This window comes from Micropterus salmoides, unplaced genomic scaffold (assembly GCF_014851395.1).
Source record: "Micropterus salmoides isolate LMB-PRFRI ecotype aquatic unplaced genomic scaffold, ASM1485139v1 Ms_hic_scaffold_10, whole genome shotgun sequence".
In the NCBI taxonomy this organism is placed as follows: domain Eukaryota; kingdom Metazoa; phylum Chordata; class Actinopteri; order Centrarchiformes; family Centrarchidae; genus Micropterus; species Micropterus salmoides.
The window spans coordinates 35,067,857-35,081,675 of NW_024040041.1; the positions used below are offsets into that span (position 1 = coordinate 35,067,857).

Sequence of the window (13,819 nt, forward strand, 5' to 3'; positions counted from 1 at the left end):
CGTCTCTTCTCCTTCGTCTCTTCTCCTTCGTCTCTCCGTGCTCTCGTCTCTCCGTGCTCTCGTCTCTCCGTGCTCTCGTCTCTCCGTCCTCTCGTCTCTTCTCCTTCGTCTCTTCTCCTTTGTCTCTCCGTGCTCTCGTCTCTTCTCCTTCGTCTCTTCTCCTTTGTCTCTCCGTGCTCTCGTCTCTTCTCCTTCGTCTCTCTTTCACCTCAGAGTTTGTTGGAAACTGAATTTGTCTGTTTCTCAAACCGAAGCTGGAAAAATAAACTCGTCTCTCTCCTTTGTCTCTCCGTCCTCTCGTCTCTCCGTCCTCTCGTCTCTCCGTCCTCTCGTCTCTTCTCTTTGTCTCTCCGTCCTCTCGTCTCTCCGTCCTCTCGTCTCTTCTCCTTCGTCTCTTCTCCTTCGTCTCTCCGTGCTCTCGTCTCTCCGTGCTCTCGTCTCTCCGTGCTCTCGTCTCTCCGTGCTCTCGTCTCTCCGTCCTCTCGTCTCTTCTCCTTCTCTTCTCCTTTGTCTCTCCGTGCTCTCGTCTCTTCTCCTTCGTCTCTTCTCCTTTGTCTCTCCGTGCTCTCGTCTCTTCTCCTTCGTCTCTCTTTCACCTCAGAGTTTGTTGGAAACTGAATTTGTCTGTTTCTCAAACCGAAGCTGGAAAATAAACTCGTCTCTTCCTCCTGCAGACGACTTTGAGTCCAAGTACTCGTTTCATCCTCTGGACGACTTCCCTCCTCCAGAAGAGTATCGACACTTCGCCAAGATCTACCCCAGCAAGGCCAACAGAGGTACATGCCCTGTACTGCAGTACACGCAGTACTGCAGTACTACAGTACACGCAGTACACGCAGTACACGCAGTACTGCAGTACACACAGTACAATGTGGCAAATGTTTTAATTCCAAACTGTCGGCACTTTGTGTTTGTGTTTCTCTCTCTCTGCTCTGTAGTTTGTCGTTATAAATGTTGCTCGTGCATCGTGGTTACAAATAATGATGCCTGCATCGCTGTGTGCGGCGTGCGGGCCTACCGCCTACGTCAGCTGGTTAATCTGCCTAATCTTCGCAGGTCTTCAGACCGCGCTGGAAACGGCAACAGCGGGCTGAAGGAACACAGTCTCAGGATCTCCTGCTGAAGGAGCTACAAGGTTCCTTCAGCCCGCTGGTGTTTCCACCGCCAGAGGGAAACGCACATAACGGCGGGCATAACAACCCGAGCACGGGGTACTTGGGGGTTAGATTAAGACCCCAGAACTGAATGCAGGTCCTGGTTCCTGCGGTGGAAACGCAGCGGAAGAACGAGCGTTCGGCCTGAGGCTGCGCCGCTGTTTCATCAGCTCTTTGTTTGTTTGTTTGTTTGTTTGTTTGTTGCAGTGATGAGAGGAGCTCCGCCCCTTCCTCCTGTCGGGAGGTGAACCATGACAACAACCACAGCTGGACCACACACACACACACACACACACACACACACACACACACACCGCCATCCTGTTTGATGACATCACGTCCAGCATCGCCATCCTCAACATCACCGCCTCATCTACGCTCACAGCTGATTGGCTGAGGGAGAGGTCTGATCTGACTGGCTGAGGTCTGATCATGTGACTAGCTGAGCTGATGAAGAGGAGCCGCCCGCTCTTCAGCTTCTTCTTCTCCGGACAGAACGACCCCGAGGGTTTTCATTTCATTTGCACTTTTCGTTTGAAGAGCGAGCGGGGGAGAAGAAGCAGCGGCGGCTCGGAGCTGAGCGCTCCTGCCGGGACGCTCGGCCCGGCTCGCCGCCGCTACATGGCTTCTTGTTTCTTCTTCTGCTTTTTTAATCGACACGTTTGTCTTCATGTATTTTTATTTGTTTAACATGTGAAGAAGCGTCATTGGTTGACCTGTCACCGTGGAAACGCGTTCACCAACAGCAGATCGTTTCGTTTCATTTTGCTGTTTGATTGAAACTCTGGACTGAAGCAGGCTACCTGTCCCCCCTGTTTCCAGTCTTTATGCTAAGCTAAGCTAACCACGTACCTAAAGGTCCCTGTGGAGTTTCGGACCTGGACCTGGACCTGGACTTGGACCTGGACTTAGACCTGGACCTGAAAGGGTCCCAAAAGAAAGTCCTTGTTCCTGTCTGAAACTGAAGGAAGAGCAGTTTCCTCTCGGGCAGGACGCCGCGTGGAAACATCTGTACATACTCGCCTGCGTCACCGTCAGCAGACACACCTGTCCTGGTGATGTCGGGACGACGCGCTTTATTTTGGCGGGACGTGACCTCCGACACGAACCCGGATCGGTTTCTGAGCAGGACGAGTCTTTAAGTGCCAAGACGGACAAAACGAACTCACCCGACTCGTCCTGCTGCTGCAGGCCGCTCAGCGGGCCGTACCATGTTGGTCTGAGGGGGGACACAGACAATCAGACAGGAAGTCTTCCTGCTTTCCTTTCCTACTTTCCTTTCCTCCTCCTCTCCTTCTTTATTTCCCTCCTTCCTCCTCTCCTTCCTTCCTTTATTCCCTTCTCTTCTCCTTCCCGTCTCCTTCCTTCCCTCCTCTCCTTCCCGTCTCCTTCCTTCCTTCCTCTCCTTCCCTCGTCCCCTTCCTTCCTTCCTCTCCTTCCCTCGTCCCCCTCCTTCCCTCGTCCCCTTCCTTCCTTCCTCTCCTTCCCTCGTCCCCCTCCTTCCCGTCTCCTTCCTTCCTTCCTCTCCTTCCCTCGTCCCCTTCCTTCCTTCCTCTCCTTCCCTCGTCCCCTTCCTTCCCTCCTCTCCTTCCCGTCTCCTTCCTGCCTTCCTCTCCTTCCCGTCTCCTTCCTGCCTTCCTCTCCTTCCCTCGTCCCCTTCCTTCCCTCCTCTCCTTCCCGTCTCCTTCCTGCCTTCCTCTCCTTCCCTCGTCCCCTTCCTTCCTTCCTCTCCTCCCCTCGTCCCCTTCTCTCCTTCCTTGCCTTGTCCCCTCCTCCCTCCTCGTTTCCTTCCTTCCTTGCCTTGTCCCCTACTCCCTCCTCGTTTCCTTCCTTCCTGTCCTCTCATTCCCTCCTCGTTTCCTTCCTTCCTGTCCTCTCATTCCCTCCTCCCTCCTCGTCTCCTTCCTTCCTGTCCTCTCATTCCCTCCTCCCTCCTCGTCTCCTTCCTTCCCTCCTCCCTCCTCGTCTCCTTCCTTCCTGTCCTCTCATTCCCTCCTCCCTCCTCGTCTCCTTCCTTCCTGTCCTCTCATTCCCTCCTCGTCTCCTTCCTTCCTGTCCTCTCATTCCCTCCTCGTCTCCTTCCTTCCTGTCCTCTCATTCCCTCCTCGTCTCCTTCCTTCCTGTCCTCTCATTCCCTCCTTGTCTCCTTCCTTCCTGTCCTCTCATTCCCTCCTCCCTCCTCGTCTCCTTCCTTCCTGTCCTCTCATTCCCTCCTCCCTCCTCGTTTCCTTCCTTCCTGTCCTCTCATTCCCTCCTCCCTCCTCGTCTCCTTCCTTCCTGTCCTCTCATTCCCTCCTCCCTCCTCGTCTCCTTCCTTCCTGTCCCCTAACTACAAACTGAACTTGTTGCATGTCGTCTTTATTTCTTCGTCTCGTCGCTATGACGCCGGCGCTGCGTCTCTCTCCATGCAGTGTTGAATAATTACCCATAATTCAAAGTGTTTTCATTGAACCTGACTGTTGTAATTTTATGAGGATGAAGTCAAAATGTCAAACTCGTTTAATAATCTTAAAAATGTTTCTAATATTTTAGATTTTTCCTGTTTCTGACTTTTTTTCTCCTGATTTTGAGACTTTAATTAAAAACTGACGAGTTCATTAAAAATCTGTTTCGACACAAAGTCTCAACACGAGGAGAAAAATCAAAGTATTTTTATGTTTTCACAGAACTTAACAGGTTTCGTCTGGTAAAATTCTCATTATTTTGTTTTGCCACAACATTTTGTGCAGCTCTGCCTCTGATTGGCTAGTGCTCGTTGGGGTTAGCCAATCAGAAGCAGAGCAGGGGGCGGGACTGTCACATGACCGCTGTGACAACCTGCTGAGGATAAAACACATTTTCATTATTGAGACTTTATTCGGTGGTACTTTAATCGTCTGATTGACCTTTTCTCTCAGTGCCACGGGATGACATCACTTCCTGTTCTTCTTCTTCTTCATGTGTTTCTCTCTGAGATTTGAATCATGTGACTGAACTTTTCCGTTAACGTGTTTAACTGATTTCAGTGTGAAGGTTTGTGACGTCGCAGCTCGTTAACGTTACCGATTACCTTCGGCTCCCCGCGGAGTCGCTGCTTACGAAGCTCCTCCTCTGACGAAGCTCCTCCTCTGACGAAGCTCCTCCTCTGACGAAGCTCCTCCTCTAACGAGCTTCTCTGCTGCCAGCATGACAAAACGCTAAAAACACAAACTGTAATAAGAGTTAATAACAGTGTTAATAAACGATGACGTCACTTTGACCCAGATAACGTCCGCACATGTTCAGTAGAAGTGCCCCCCCCCCTTTGCCTTATAAACTGTAAATGAGTCAAAGTGTAAAAATCTTCTGAATCGTGTTGTTGATGATGAAGTGACTTCCTGTGACGGAGACGCTCTAACTGTAGTGATGCTCGTAGCTTTAGATCCGGACCGGGACCGACCCGGTTTAACAGCATGCCCTCTTACTGGTCTCTGCAGTCTGAAATAAACTCTCTGTCCTCCCTCTGCTTCCTCTCTCGCTTCCTCTCCAGCCTCCACGCCACAAACACACAGAATAAATAATGAGTCACTTCATGTAATTATAATAATCATAATGTTTTATAGACGTCTTTCTACTTTAATAAACGTTATTTTAATAACTGAATATCGAACGAACACAGTCAGAATGAAGGCTCTTTGTTTTTAGTCTGAATTAGAATTTATTCATATTTAATTTTACTATTAGTATTTTATTTGAGTATTTATTAGTATTATGAATAAATTATACTAAATATAAATGTCGTTTTTGTATTTATTAGTATTTTATTTTTTGTATTTTGAAATTTAATATTTTATATGATTATTTGTATTTTATTTGTTTTTATTAGTATTTGTTTTTAGGTTTCTTTTGTATTTTATTCTAGTATTTACGAGTATTTTTGACTGAAGAAACTTTCCGTGTGGACATCGTTTCATTAAGAGTTTCAGCTTTTACAATCCAAAAAACCACATGAAACCCATCTTTATTATTATTATTATTATTATTTTGCCTATAACTGATCTATGAAGGCTTAAAAAATGATTTTAACTTTAATAAAACAGTTTGTTGTTTTTTCACTGCATGCCTCCGTCAGTAAACAGGTTTGATTTAGGAATCAACATATTTTTTTATTTATTACAGAAATAATAAAAGCTTAGAAAGTCAGAAAGTTTTACATAAATCAAAAGGAGCACGAGAATAAATGTTTATATCTAAAAATATTCTACAAATAAATAAATAAATCAGTGAATCTGAATCAGATTTATTTGCCAGGTTTGTGCACGCGAGGAATTTGACTCAGGATCAAGATGTGCTTACTTATACAATAATACAAAAATATTATATTGGGAAACAGTTTCTACAATATGACAGTAAGAGCAGCTCTGAAATAGAGAATAATGAATGTTTATTCATTATTATGTTCCTGACACTGTGAGTCAGAGTCAGCTGTTCATCAGAGTGATGGATTGTGGGAAGAAACTGTTCCTGAGTCTGGTGGTTTTGGCGTACAGAGCTCTGTAGCGCCTCCCAGAGGGGAGGAGCTGGAACAGGTCGTGTCCGGGGTGAGATGGATCTGCGGTGATGTTTCCTGAAGTCCTGAAGGAGGCCATGACGTGTTAGGCAAGTCATTCATTAATGAGATTAATGTATTAATTTAACTTAAATCAATGTAGAAATCGATCAACAAACAGGTGAAATTAAAGATGATTTCATGCATGAGCACGCTGCATTTCTGTCGGTGGCCACCAGGGGGCGGGCTCGTGTTCTCCCGGGTTCAGAGGCCGCCTTTCCGGAAGCACATGAAGAAAACACGGCTGTGCAGCACATGTGCAAACATTAGCTCCTGAGTGAAAAACATTAAGGCTTCGCACGTTTATAGAGATTAAATCTGTAGAATTCTGTTAGGAGTTTGGTTCGCGTCTGAACAACATGGAGGACGTGATCAAGCTGCCGGAGACGGAGGACAGAGGAGCGGCCAAGAAGAGGAGTCGACCTGCGAAGTCCGAGCCGGAGGAAGAGGAACAGAAGCGGCAGAAAAACGTGAAGAGGCTGGCGGTGCTGGGAGAGAAGGACAGCTCGGTGAAGCTGCTGGAGGAGCTGGTGTTCGGGGCGGAGGACGAGCTGCTGGAGAGACTCGTGGAGGTAACAGCTCACCAGACCCCGTTCAAAAATCAGCCAATTTAAGGGTCTGCGTCTTAGAGCAAAATGTGAAAACTCCTAATCATTTCAGTTATTTCTGGTTACCAACCAGTTCTCTTGTAGCAGCACTGTTCTCTGTAGGCTGCTGCTCTCCACCAGACTGCGTTTAAAATTCTACTCATTTTGTTTATGGGAAAAGTACTTGTCTGAGAACAAAATATGATAACTTTTAAGAAATGACAGTAAATTAGTTTACCTTAAGTAAACAACCTGTTTGACAACAAGAATGTTCAGAAATGTGTGCTAAGTTCATCCAAGTATTTATTTACAAGCAAACTGCAGTTTCAGGGTCTTTCCCACCAAACTTCATTCAAAAATCTGTTAATTTTATGTTCTTTTGATTTGGGCCAAATTTGAATCCCAAGCAAATGAGGTAGATTTGATTATGTACATGTTTCTATTTCACGTTTTCATTGCCAATAAAGCCCCTTCCTTTTTGCTTAATCTAAATTTTGTTTTTTTTCTTCCTTTTCGCTTTACGCAGCTCACTTCATCAGAAAATCTGCTAATTTATTGTCTTGAGCCTGAAAACAAATTGATAGCTTTGAATGATTTCTCTGCTAATCTCCACTGACTAGTTCTGTGATAAGAAACCTCACTATATTTAGTAAATAACCTCTAGATGTAGGCCGTAGATCCACCACCAGACTTCATACACAATTCTGCTAATTTTGTGTTCGTTTGGTTTTGAGCAAAAGTTTTTGTGTCAGAGTAAAAACTCTGGTCCAGGTGTTTCGGGTCGTTCGGCTCACAAGTTATCTTCTAAAATCTGACTTTGATTTGGTTTCAATGAGAACGTTTAACCAGTTTATTAACCGCAGGTTGTTCGCTGTGTATTTTCATTGTAAAACCAAACTGAACGATGGCCTGGTGTTTACGTAATGTGGTGATTGTAAAATGGTCTGCTTTTAGAATGGGGTTTGGTTCTTTTCCCTCCAGCTGCTTCTTCTCTGAGTCTGCGTTCTCAGTGAGGAGCGTTTAGCTAACTTCCTCTGACATCATTTCCTGTCGTTGTGCAGGAGGACGAGGAGCAGGCTGGCAGCCTATTGGTGGAGGACAAAGAAGACAAGGAGGAGTCGTGTGACTCGGAGGCCGAGGACGCGGCTCGTCTGCAGCGCCGGCCGGCCGGAGAAGCCGCCTGGGTGGATGAGGATGACGAGCTGGAGGAAGAGTGAGTGTTGGTGATGTCACCACGTTGTCGTGGTGATGTGTGAGGGTCACGATGTTCACGTCAAACACCTGACGCACGTCTGTGTTTCAGGGTGGACATGAAGCACCGTTACCGTAGAGACCTGATGAGAGGGGAGGCGGAGTCCACCATGTCCAATCAGAGACTGCAGCAGAGGATGAGAGAGCAGTGAGCACACACACACCTGAAGACACGAAGACACACACACACACACACACACACACACCTGAAGACTCGAAGACACACACACACACACACACACACCTGAAGACACGAAGACACACACACACACACACACACACACCTGAAGACTCGAAGACACACACACACACACACCTGAAGACACACACACACACCTGAAGACACACACACACACACACACACACACACCTGAAGACACGAAGACACACACACACACACACACACACCTGAAGACACGAAGACACACACACACACACACACACACACACCTGAAGACTCGAAGACACACACACACACACCTGAAGACACACACACACACACACGCACACCTGAAGACACGCACACCTGAAGACACACACACTTACCTGATGAACGTGGCGTGTTTCAGGTTTCAGAAGTCGATGGGAGGAACTCCATCGTGGGCGGACAGCAACGCCAAGAAGAAGAAGAAGAAGAAAGGTAGGATGTTTGAATAAAAGAGTGACGGACAGGAAGCTCGTGTGTGTGTGTGTCCAGGTGTGTGTGTGTCCAGGTGTGTGTGTGTGTGTGTGTCCAGGTGTGTGTGTGTGTGTGTGTGTCCAGGTGTGTGTGTGTGTGTGTGTCCAGGTGTGTGTGTGTGTGTGTGTCCAGGTGTGTGTGTGTGTGTGTGTGTGTCCAGGTGTGTGTGTGTGTGTGTCCAGGTGTGTGTGTGTGTGTCCAGGTGTGTGTGTGTCCAGGTGTGTGTGTGTCCAGGTGTGTGTGTGTGTCCAGGTGTGTGTGTGTCCAGGTGTGTGTGTGTGTGTGTGTCCAGGTGTGTGTGTGTGTGTCCAGGTGTGTGTGTGTGTCCAGGTGTGTGTGTGTCCAGGTGTGTGTGTGTGTGTGTCCAGGTGTGTGTGTGTGTGTGTGTGTGTGTCCAGGTGTGTGTGTGTCCAGGTGTGTGTGTGTGTCCAGGTGTGTGTGTGTGTCCAGTGTGTGTGTGTGTCCAGGTGTGTGTGTGTGTGTGTGTGTCCAGGTGTGTGTGTGTGTGTCCAGGTGTGTGTGTGTGTGTGTCCAGGTGTGTGTGTGTGTCCAGGTGTGTGTGTGTGTCCAGGTGTGTGTGTGTGTCCAGGTGTGTGTGTGTGTCCAGGTGTGTGTGTGTGTGTGTGTCCAGGTGTGTGTGTGTGTGTGTGTCCAGGTGTGTGTGTGTGTGTGTGTCCAGGTGTGTGTGTGTGTGTGTGTGTGTCCAGTGTGTGTGTGTGTGTGTGTGTGTGTCCAGGTGTGTGTGTGTGTGTGTCCAGGTGTGTGTGTGTGTGTGTGTCCAGGTGTGTGTGTGTGTCCAGGTGTGTGTGTGTGTGTGTGTGTCCAGGTGTGTGTGTGTGTGTGTGTGTGTCCAGGTGTGTGTGTGTGTCCAGGTGTGTGTGTCCAGGTGTGTGTGTGTGTCCAGGTGTGTGTGTGTGTCCAGGTGTGTGTGTCCAGGTGTGTGTGTGTGTCCAGGTGTGTGTGTCCAGGTGTGTGTGTCCAGGTGTGTGTGTCCAGGTGTGTGTGTGTGTGTCCAGGTGTGTGTGTGTGTGTGTCCAGGTGTGTGTGTGTGTGTGTGTGTGTGTGTGTGTGTGTGAACACATGACTCATCGTGTGTCTGTGTTCCTGAAGCTGATGATGATGATGACGATGAGGAGGAGGATGAAGAGGATGACGACCTGCTGAGGAGGACAGGAAACTTCGTGGCGTCTTCAGACAGTCTGCCCAGTGGCGTCCTGAGGGTCAGTCCGGTTTCTTCTTTACTGTCGTTATAAATCGAGTCACCGTGGCGGCGGCGAGCTCCTCGCTGCCATCCTGAACTCTTCCTGTTGATGAACCGTGTTCATTTTTTCTATCCTGTCTCAGATGAAGAAATGTCTTCACGCCAACAGCGCCCGTCCGTCAGAGGACAGGCTGACCACGGTCCAGTTCCACCCCTCCGCTCAGGTCGTCATGACGGCCGGCCTCGACCAATCGGTCTCCCTCTTCCAGGTAAACGCAGCCAATCAGGTGCTCTCTCTAACCCCAGACAGCGTAGGGCTCCGAGTCGGGCGGGGACGATGACGTGTGCGTTCTGTCCCGCAGGTGGACGGGAAGACGAACCCGAAGATCCAGAGCATCCACCTGGAGCGGTTCCCCGTCCACAGGGCGCAGTTCAGCCGCGACGGCGAGACGGTGATCGCCACCAGCCTGAAGAACAAGATGTTCTACCTGTACGACATGATGGAGGGCCGCGTCACACCTGTCCACACTGTCAGAGGTGAGGGGGGGTCACACCTGTGCACGCTGTCAGAGGGGAGGGGGGGTGGGGGGGGGGGGGGGGTCACACCTGCTAACAATGTTTAGCGGGTGTGACCTCATGTGGTCTCGGTCGGTCCTCGCTGGTCCCATGTGGTCCCCTTCCTTGGTCCTCGCTGGTGCCCTTCCCCTTGGTCCCATGTGGTCCCCTTCCTGTCGGTCCTCGCTGGTCCCATGTGGTCCCCTTCCTTGGTCCTCGCTGGTCCCCTTCCCCTTGGTCCCATGTGGTCCCCTTCCTTGGTCCTCGCTGGTCCCCTTCCCCTTGGTCCCATGTGGTCCCCTTCCTTGGTCCTCGCTGGTGCCCTTCCCCTTGGTCCCATGTGGTCCCCTTCCTTGGTCCTCGCTGGTCCCCTTCCCCTTGGTCCCATGTGGTCCCCTTCCTTGGTCCTCGCCCTTTCCCCTTCCCCTTGGTCCCATGTGGTCCCCTTCCTTGGTCCTCGCTGGTGCCCTTCCCCTTGGTCCCATGTGGTCCCCTTCCTGTCGGTCCTCGCTGGTCCCATGTGGTCCCCTTCCTTGGTCCCCGTCCTCGCTGGTCCCATGTGGTCCCATGTGGTCCCCGTCGGTCCTCGCTGGTCCCATGTGGTCCCCTTCCTTGGTCCCCGTCCTCGCTGGTCCCATGTGGTCCCCTTCCTTGGTCCCCGTCCTCGCTGGTCCCATGTGGTCCCATGTGGTCCCCGTCGGTCCTCGCTGGTCCCATGTGGTCCCCGTCAGTCCTCGCTGGTCCCATGTGGTCCCATTTGTTTGTTTTTTTTCCTAGTCCTTTTTAAAATCGTACTTGATCGCAGAGCGCCGTAGCACGTTCGCGCAGCATATCCTCTCGCTCGTCCCTCTCCTACAAATCTGGCCAACACAACGCTGTCAATGCGACGCAGCACGCTGCATCTAGCTGGTAGTAAATATCGACCGCATGTTTCACTGTCATTCTGTATTTGGTCCTCGCTGCTCTCAGGTCTGTCAGACTAAACGCCGCTCTGTGTTCAGGTCTGAATGAAGCCCGGGTGAAGGAGTTCTCTGTGTGTCCTGAAGGAGGCGCTCTGCTGCTCACGGGAACCAACGGATACCTGCACCTCCTCACGCTCAAGGTGACGCCCCCCCCTCCTCTTCTTCTGCTGCTGGTGTAGTTGTAGACGCTGGAGGACTCGCGAGTCGACGGATTTACTCACACAGGAAGTTTCTTCTTCTCTGTGATGTCACAGCGTCGGTCAAGTATTTCTTTACGGCTGTCGTGTTTTTCAGCCTCAGGATCTCTGAACGGGTTTTGACGATTAAAATAATAAAATACAGAGAAAACCAATATCATAAAATCAAAACAAAAATAAAAAACTAATGAAGAAATAGTGTGTACTTCCGTTAGTACACGCGTGCAGTACTCTGTGTACTGCACGCGTGTACTTCCGTTAGTACACGCGTGCAGTACTCTGTGTACTTTCTTGCATTGCAATACTTTTCCTGTGTGTTCAGACGAAGGAGGTGGTTCGCAGTATGAAGGTGAACGGTGACGTCAGCGGCGTCGCCTTCTCTCACGACGGCAGCAAAGTCTTCGCCAACTCAGGTGAGTCCGCCGCCTTGAGAGAGTGACATCACACATGAGCTTCCTGTCCGTCACGTGGTTAAACTGTGCGTGTGTGCGTGCAGAGGAGGGGGAGGTGTACGTGTGGGACACGCGCAGCAGCCGGTGTCTGAACAGGTTTACAGACGAAGGCTGCGTGAAGGGAACGTCCATCGCCGCCTCGCGCAACGGACGGTACCTCGCCTGCGGGTAAGACACGCCCACACACTGTCCTGCTCTCTGATTGGCTGATAGCTAGCTGACTGTTAGACAGACCACAAAGAAACCGTGGCGTTCAGTGGTCGTGGTCACACGGGTCATATAACAACTCTCAAAGAGATTTAAAGTCACAGTCGCATAATGAAACTGGTCCATCCAGTATTGATCGTCTCTCTGTTTCAGCTCTCAGTCGGGCGTGGTCAACGTGTACGCCCAGGAGGCGTGTCTAAATTCAGCCAATCCCAAGCCTCTGAAGGCGGTGATGAACCTGCTGACCTCAGCGACCTCTCTGGCCTTTAACCCCTCGTCGGAGATCCTGGCCATCGCCTCCCGAGCCGAGGACGAGGCCGTACGCCTGGTGAGTCGACCGTGACCGCTGGGCGTCTGTGAACCCTGATCCTGATCCTGAACCTGAACCCTGTCCTGGTTGTGTCCCCTCAGGTCCACCTGCCCAGCTTCACTGTCTTCTCAAACTTCCCCGTCGCTAAGAAGAAGATTGTTTATCGAACCAGCTGCCTCGACTTCTCTCCACACAGCGGCTTCTTCTCATTGGCCAACAACAAAGGACACGCCCCTCTGTTCAGGTCAGACAGCCAATCGGCTCCTCTTTTTAAAAAAAATATGTTTTAAGTTTTATTTATTTGTTGTAATAAAGTTAGTAGGTTTGGGTCGTTTCTCGGTTCTTCAGTATAAAAGGTGAACGTCAGCTCACCTGTGTTGTGTACCTGAGACGTTGCTACCGTTAGCGCTGGTCCGACTCAAACGTCGTGACTGTCGTTGACTGACTGGTTTCTGTCTGTCTGTGTTCAGGTTGCTTCATTACAAAGACTTCTGAAGAGGAAGTCTGGAGGCTGAAGCGTCAGGAACAGAACGTCTTTGAAGGACTAGTCCTCTGTTAGTTTGTTCATGTTGTAGCTGCCTCTTCCCTTCAATTAAACAAATACAGGGAACGGATCTGCAGGAGATGGAGGCTGACAGGATTTGTAGTTCCTGGGGCTAAAACATGAAAAGTTCCCTGTGGAGTCTGGCACAGACGCCGACCAACGGACTGAACGTGGATCACTGATGTGACGGAGAGGTGTTGTGTAGAGACTCTTACAGAATCAAAACCAGATAAAACACCTGAATCTGCCCACATATTTGTTGTTTATTATTTGTACGAAGTGATTTTATAAAAGAACAAACCGTTCAACATGTGTTGTGTCTCTTCTTTTTAACCCAGAACCAAAATTACAGAGAACAAAGACTGAAAGCAGAAGTAAACTGTTAGCTTAGCTCCACCCACAGCCTTCAGCAACTCATTCTGCCGGATTTACATGTTGTGTCTTGTTAGCTAACAAGCAAAGTCACCCGTCCATCCTGTAATCATGCGTTTAGCTGAGCCTAAAGTCAAGTGATAGAAGCTAACAATAAGCTAGCAGGACCTAGACGCTAACTGAACCATGGAAGTGAGTTACTTGACAGTATGGTTAGCTCCAATGCTAACAGCTGCAACTACAATACAGTTTACGTTTCCTTTTTTACACCTGTTCAATAAACAAGATGCAACAATCGAACAGACTTTGAGTTGTTGGACGATGTATTTTTTTTTTAAAGGCTAATATGCGTCACAATGCTAATGAAGCAACAGCCGTGTTTCTGTCACACAAGCTAACACTGCTGAGTCAGCGGCTAGTTTAGCTAGCTAGCTAGCTGACATCTGTTAAGCTTTGATGGGGAGAAGGCAGGTTGTGCTTCAAGCTAACATGTTACAACTCTAATCTTCAGTTAGTCGGTTAACGTAGCTGAGGAGCTAATCTGTAACTGACTGACAGCATGGAAGGTTCATACAAGCCTGAGCTAACGTCACACCGCGGCCGGTTGTTACTGTTCTGTTAATTAAATGCCAATAAAGACTTTGTAGCTGTTAGAAGCTTGATTTAGTTTTCACACTTGATGTGAGCTTGGCTAGCTGCCGGCTACTACTGTTGATTTCATTTGTCAAATCATAATTATGCATCTGTTAATTGCAAAATACATTGATACCACTTTAAACCC

The 13,819-nt window shown here is 49.2% G+C and overlaps 2 protein-coding genes across 2 annotated transcripts in view; both read left to right on the forward strand.

Annotated features, from left to right (window-relative positions):
- The window catches only part of LOC119918189 (WAS/WASL-interacting protein family member 2-like), a 13,913-nt gene extending 11,379 nt beyond the window's left edge, over positions 1 to 2,534 (forward strand). Inside the window, exons 7-8 of the mRNA XM_038738790.1 lie at positions 675 to 776; positions 1,362 to 2,534. Of these exons, the coding sequence (XP_038594718.1) occupies positions 675 to 776; positions 1,362 to 1,402 (143 nt within the window). The 3' untranslated portion in view covers positions 1,403 to 2,534. The remainder of the gene's footprint in view (positions 1 to 674; positions 777 to 1,361) is intronic.
- A 3,410-nt stretch (positions 2,535 to 5,944) lies between these two features.
- Positions 5,945 to 12,974, forward strand: utp18 (UTP18 small subunit processome component). The gene is made up of 13 exons (XM_038710081.1): positions 5,945 to 6,293; positions 7,370 to 7,521; positions 7,612 to 7,707; positions 8,129 to 8,199; positions 9,349 to 9,458; positions 9,583 to 9,708; positions 9,802 to 9,976; positions 10,996 to 11,096; positions 11,476 to 11,566; positions 11,650 to 11,773; positions 11,966 to 12,140; positions 12,224 to 12,366; positions 12,593 to 12,974. The coding sequence occupies exons 1-13, from the start codon at positions 6,081 to 6,083 to the stop codon at positions 12,615 to 12,617; spliced, it is 1,602 nt and encodes a 533-aa protein (XP_038566009.1). The 5' UTR covers positions 5,945 to 6,080; the 3' UTR covers positions 12,618 to 12,974.
- Positions 12,975 to 13,819: the final 845 nt, after the last annotated feature.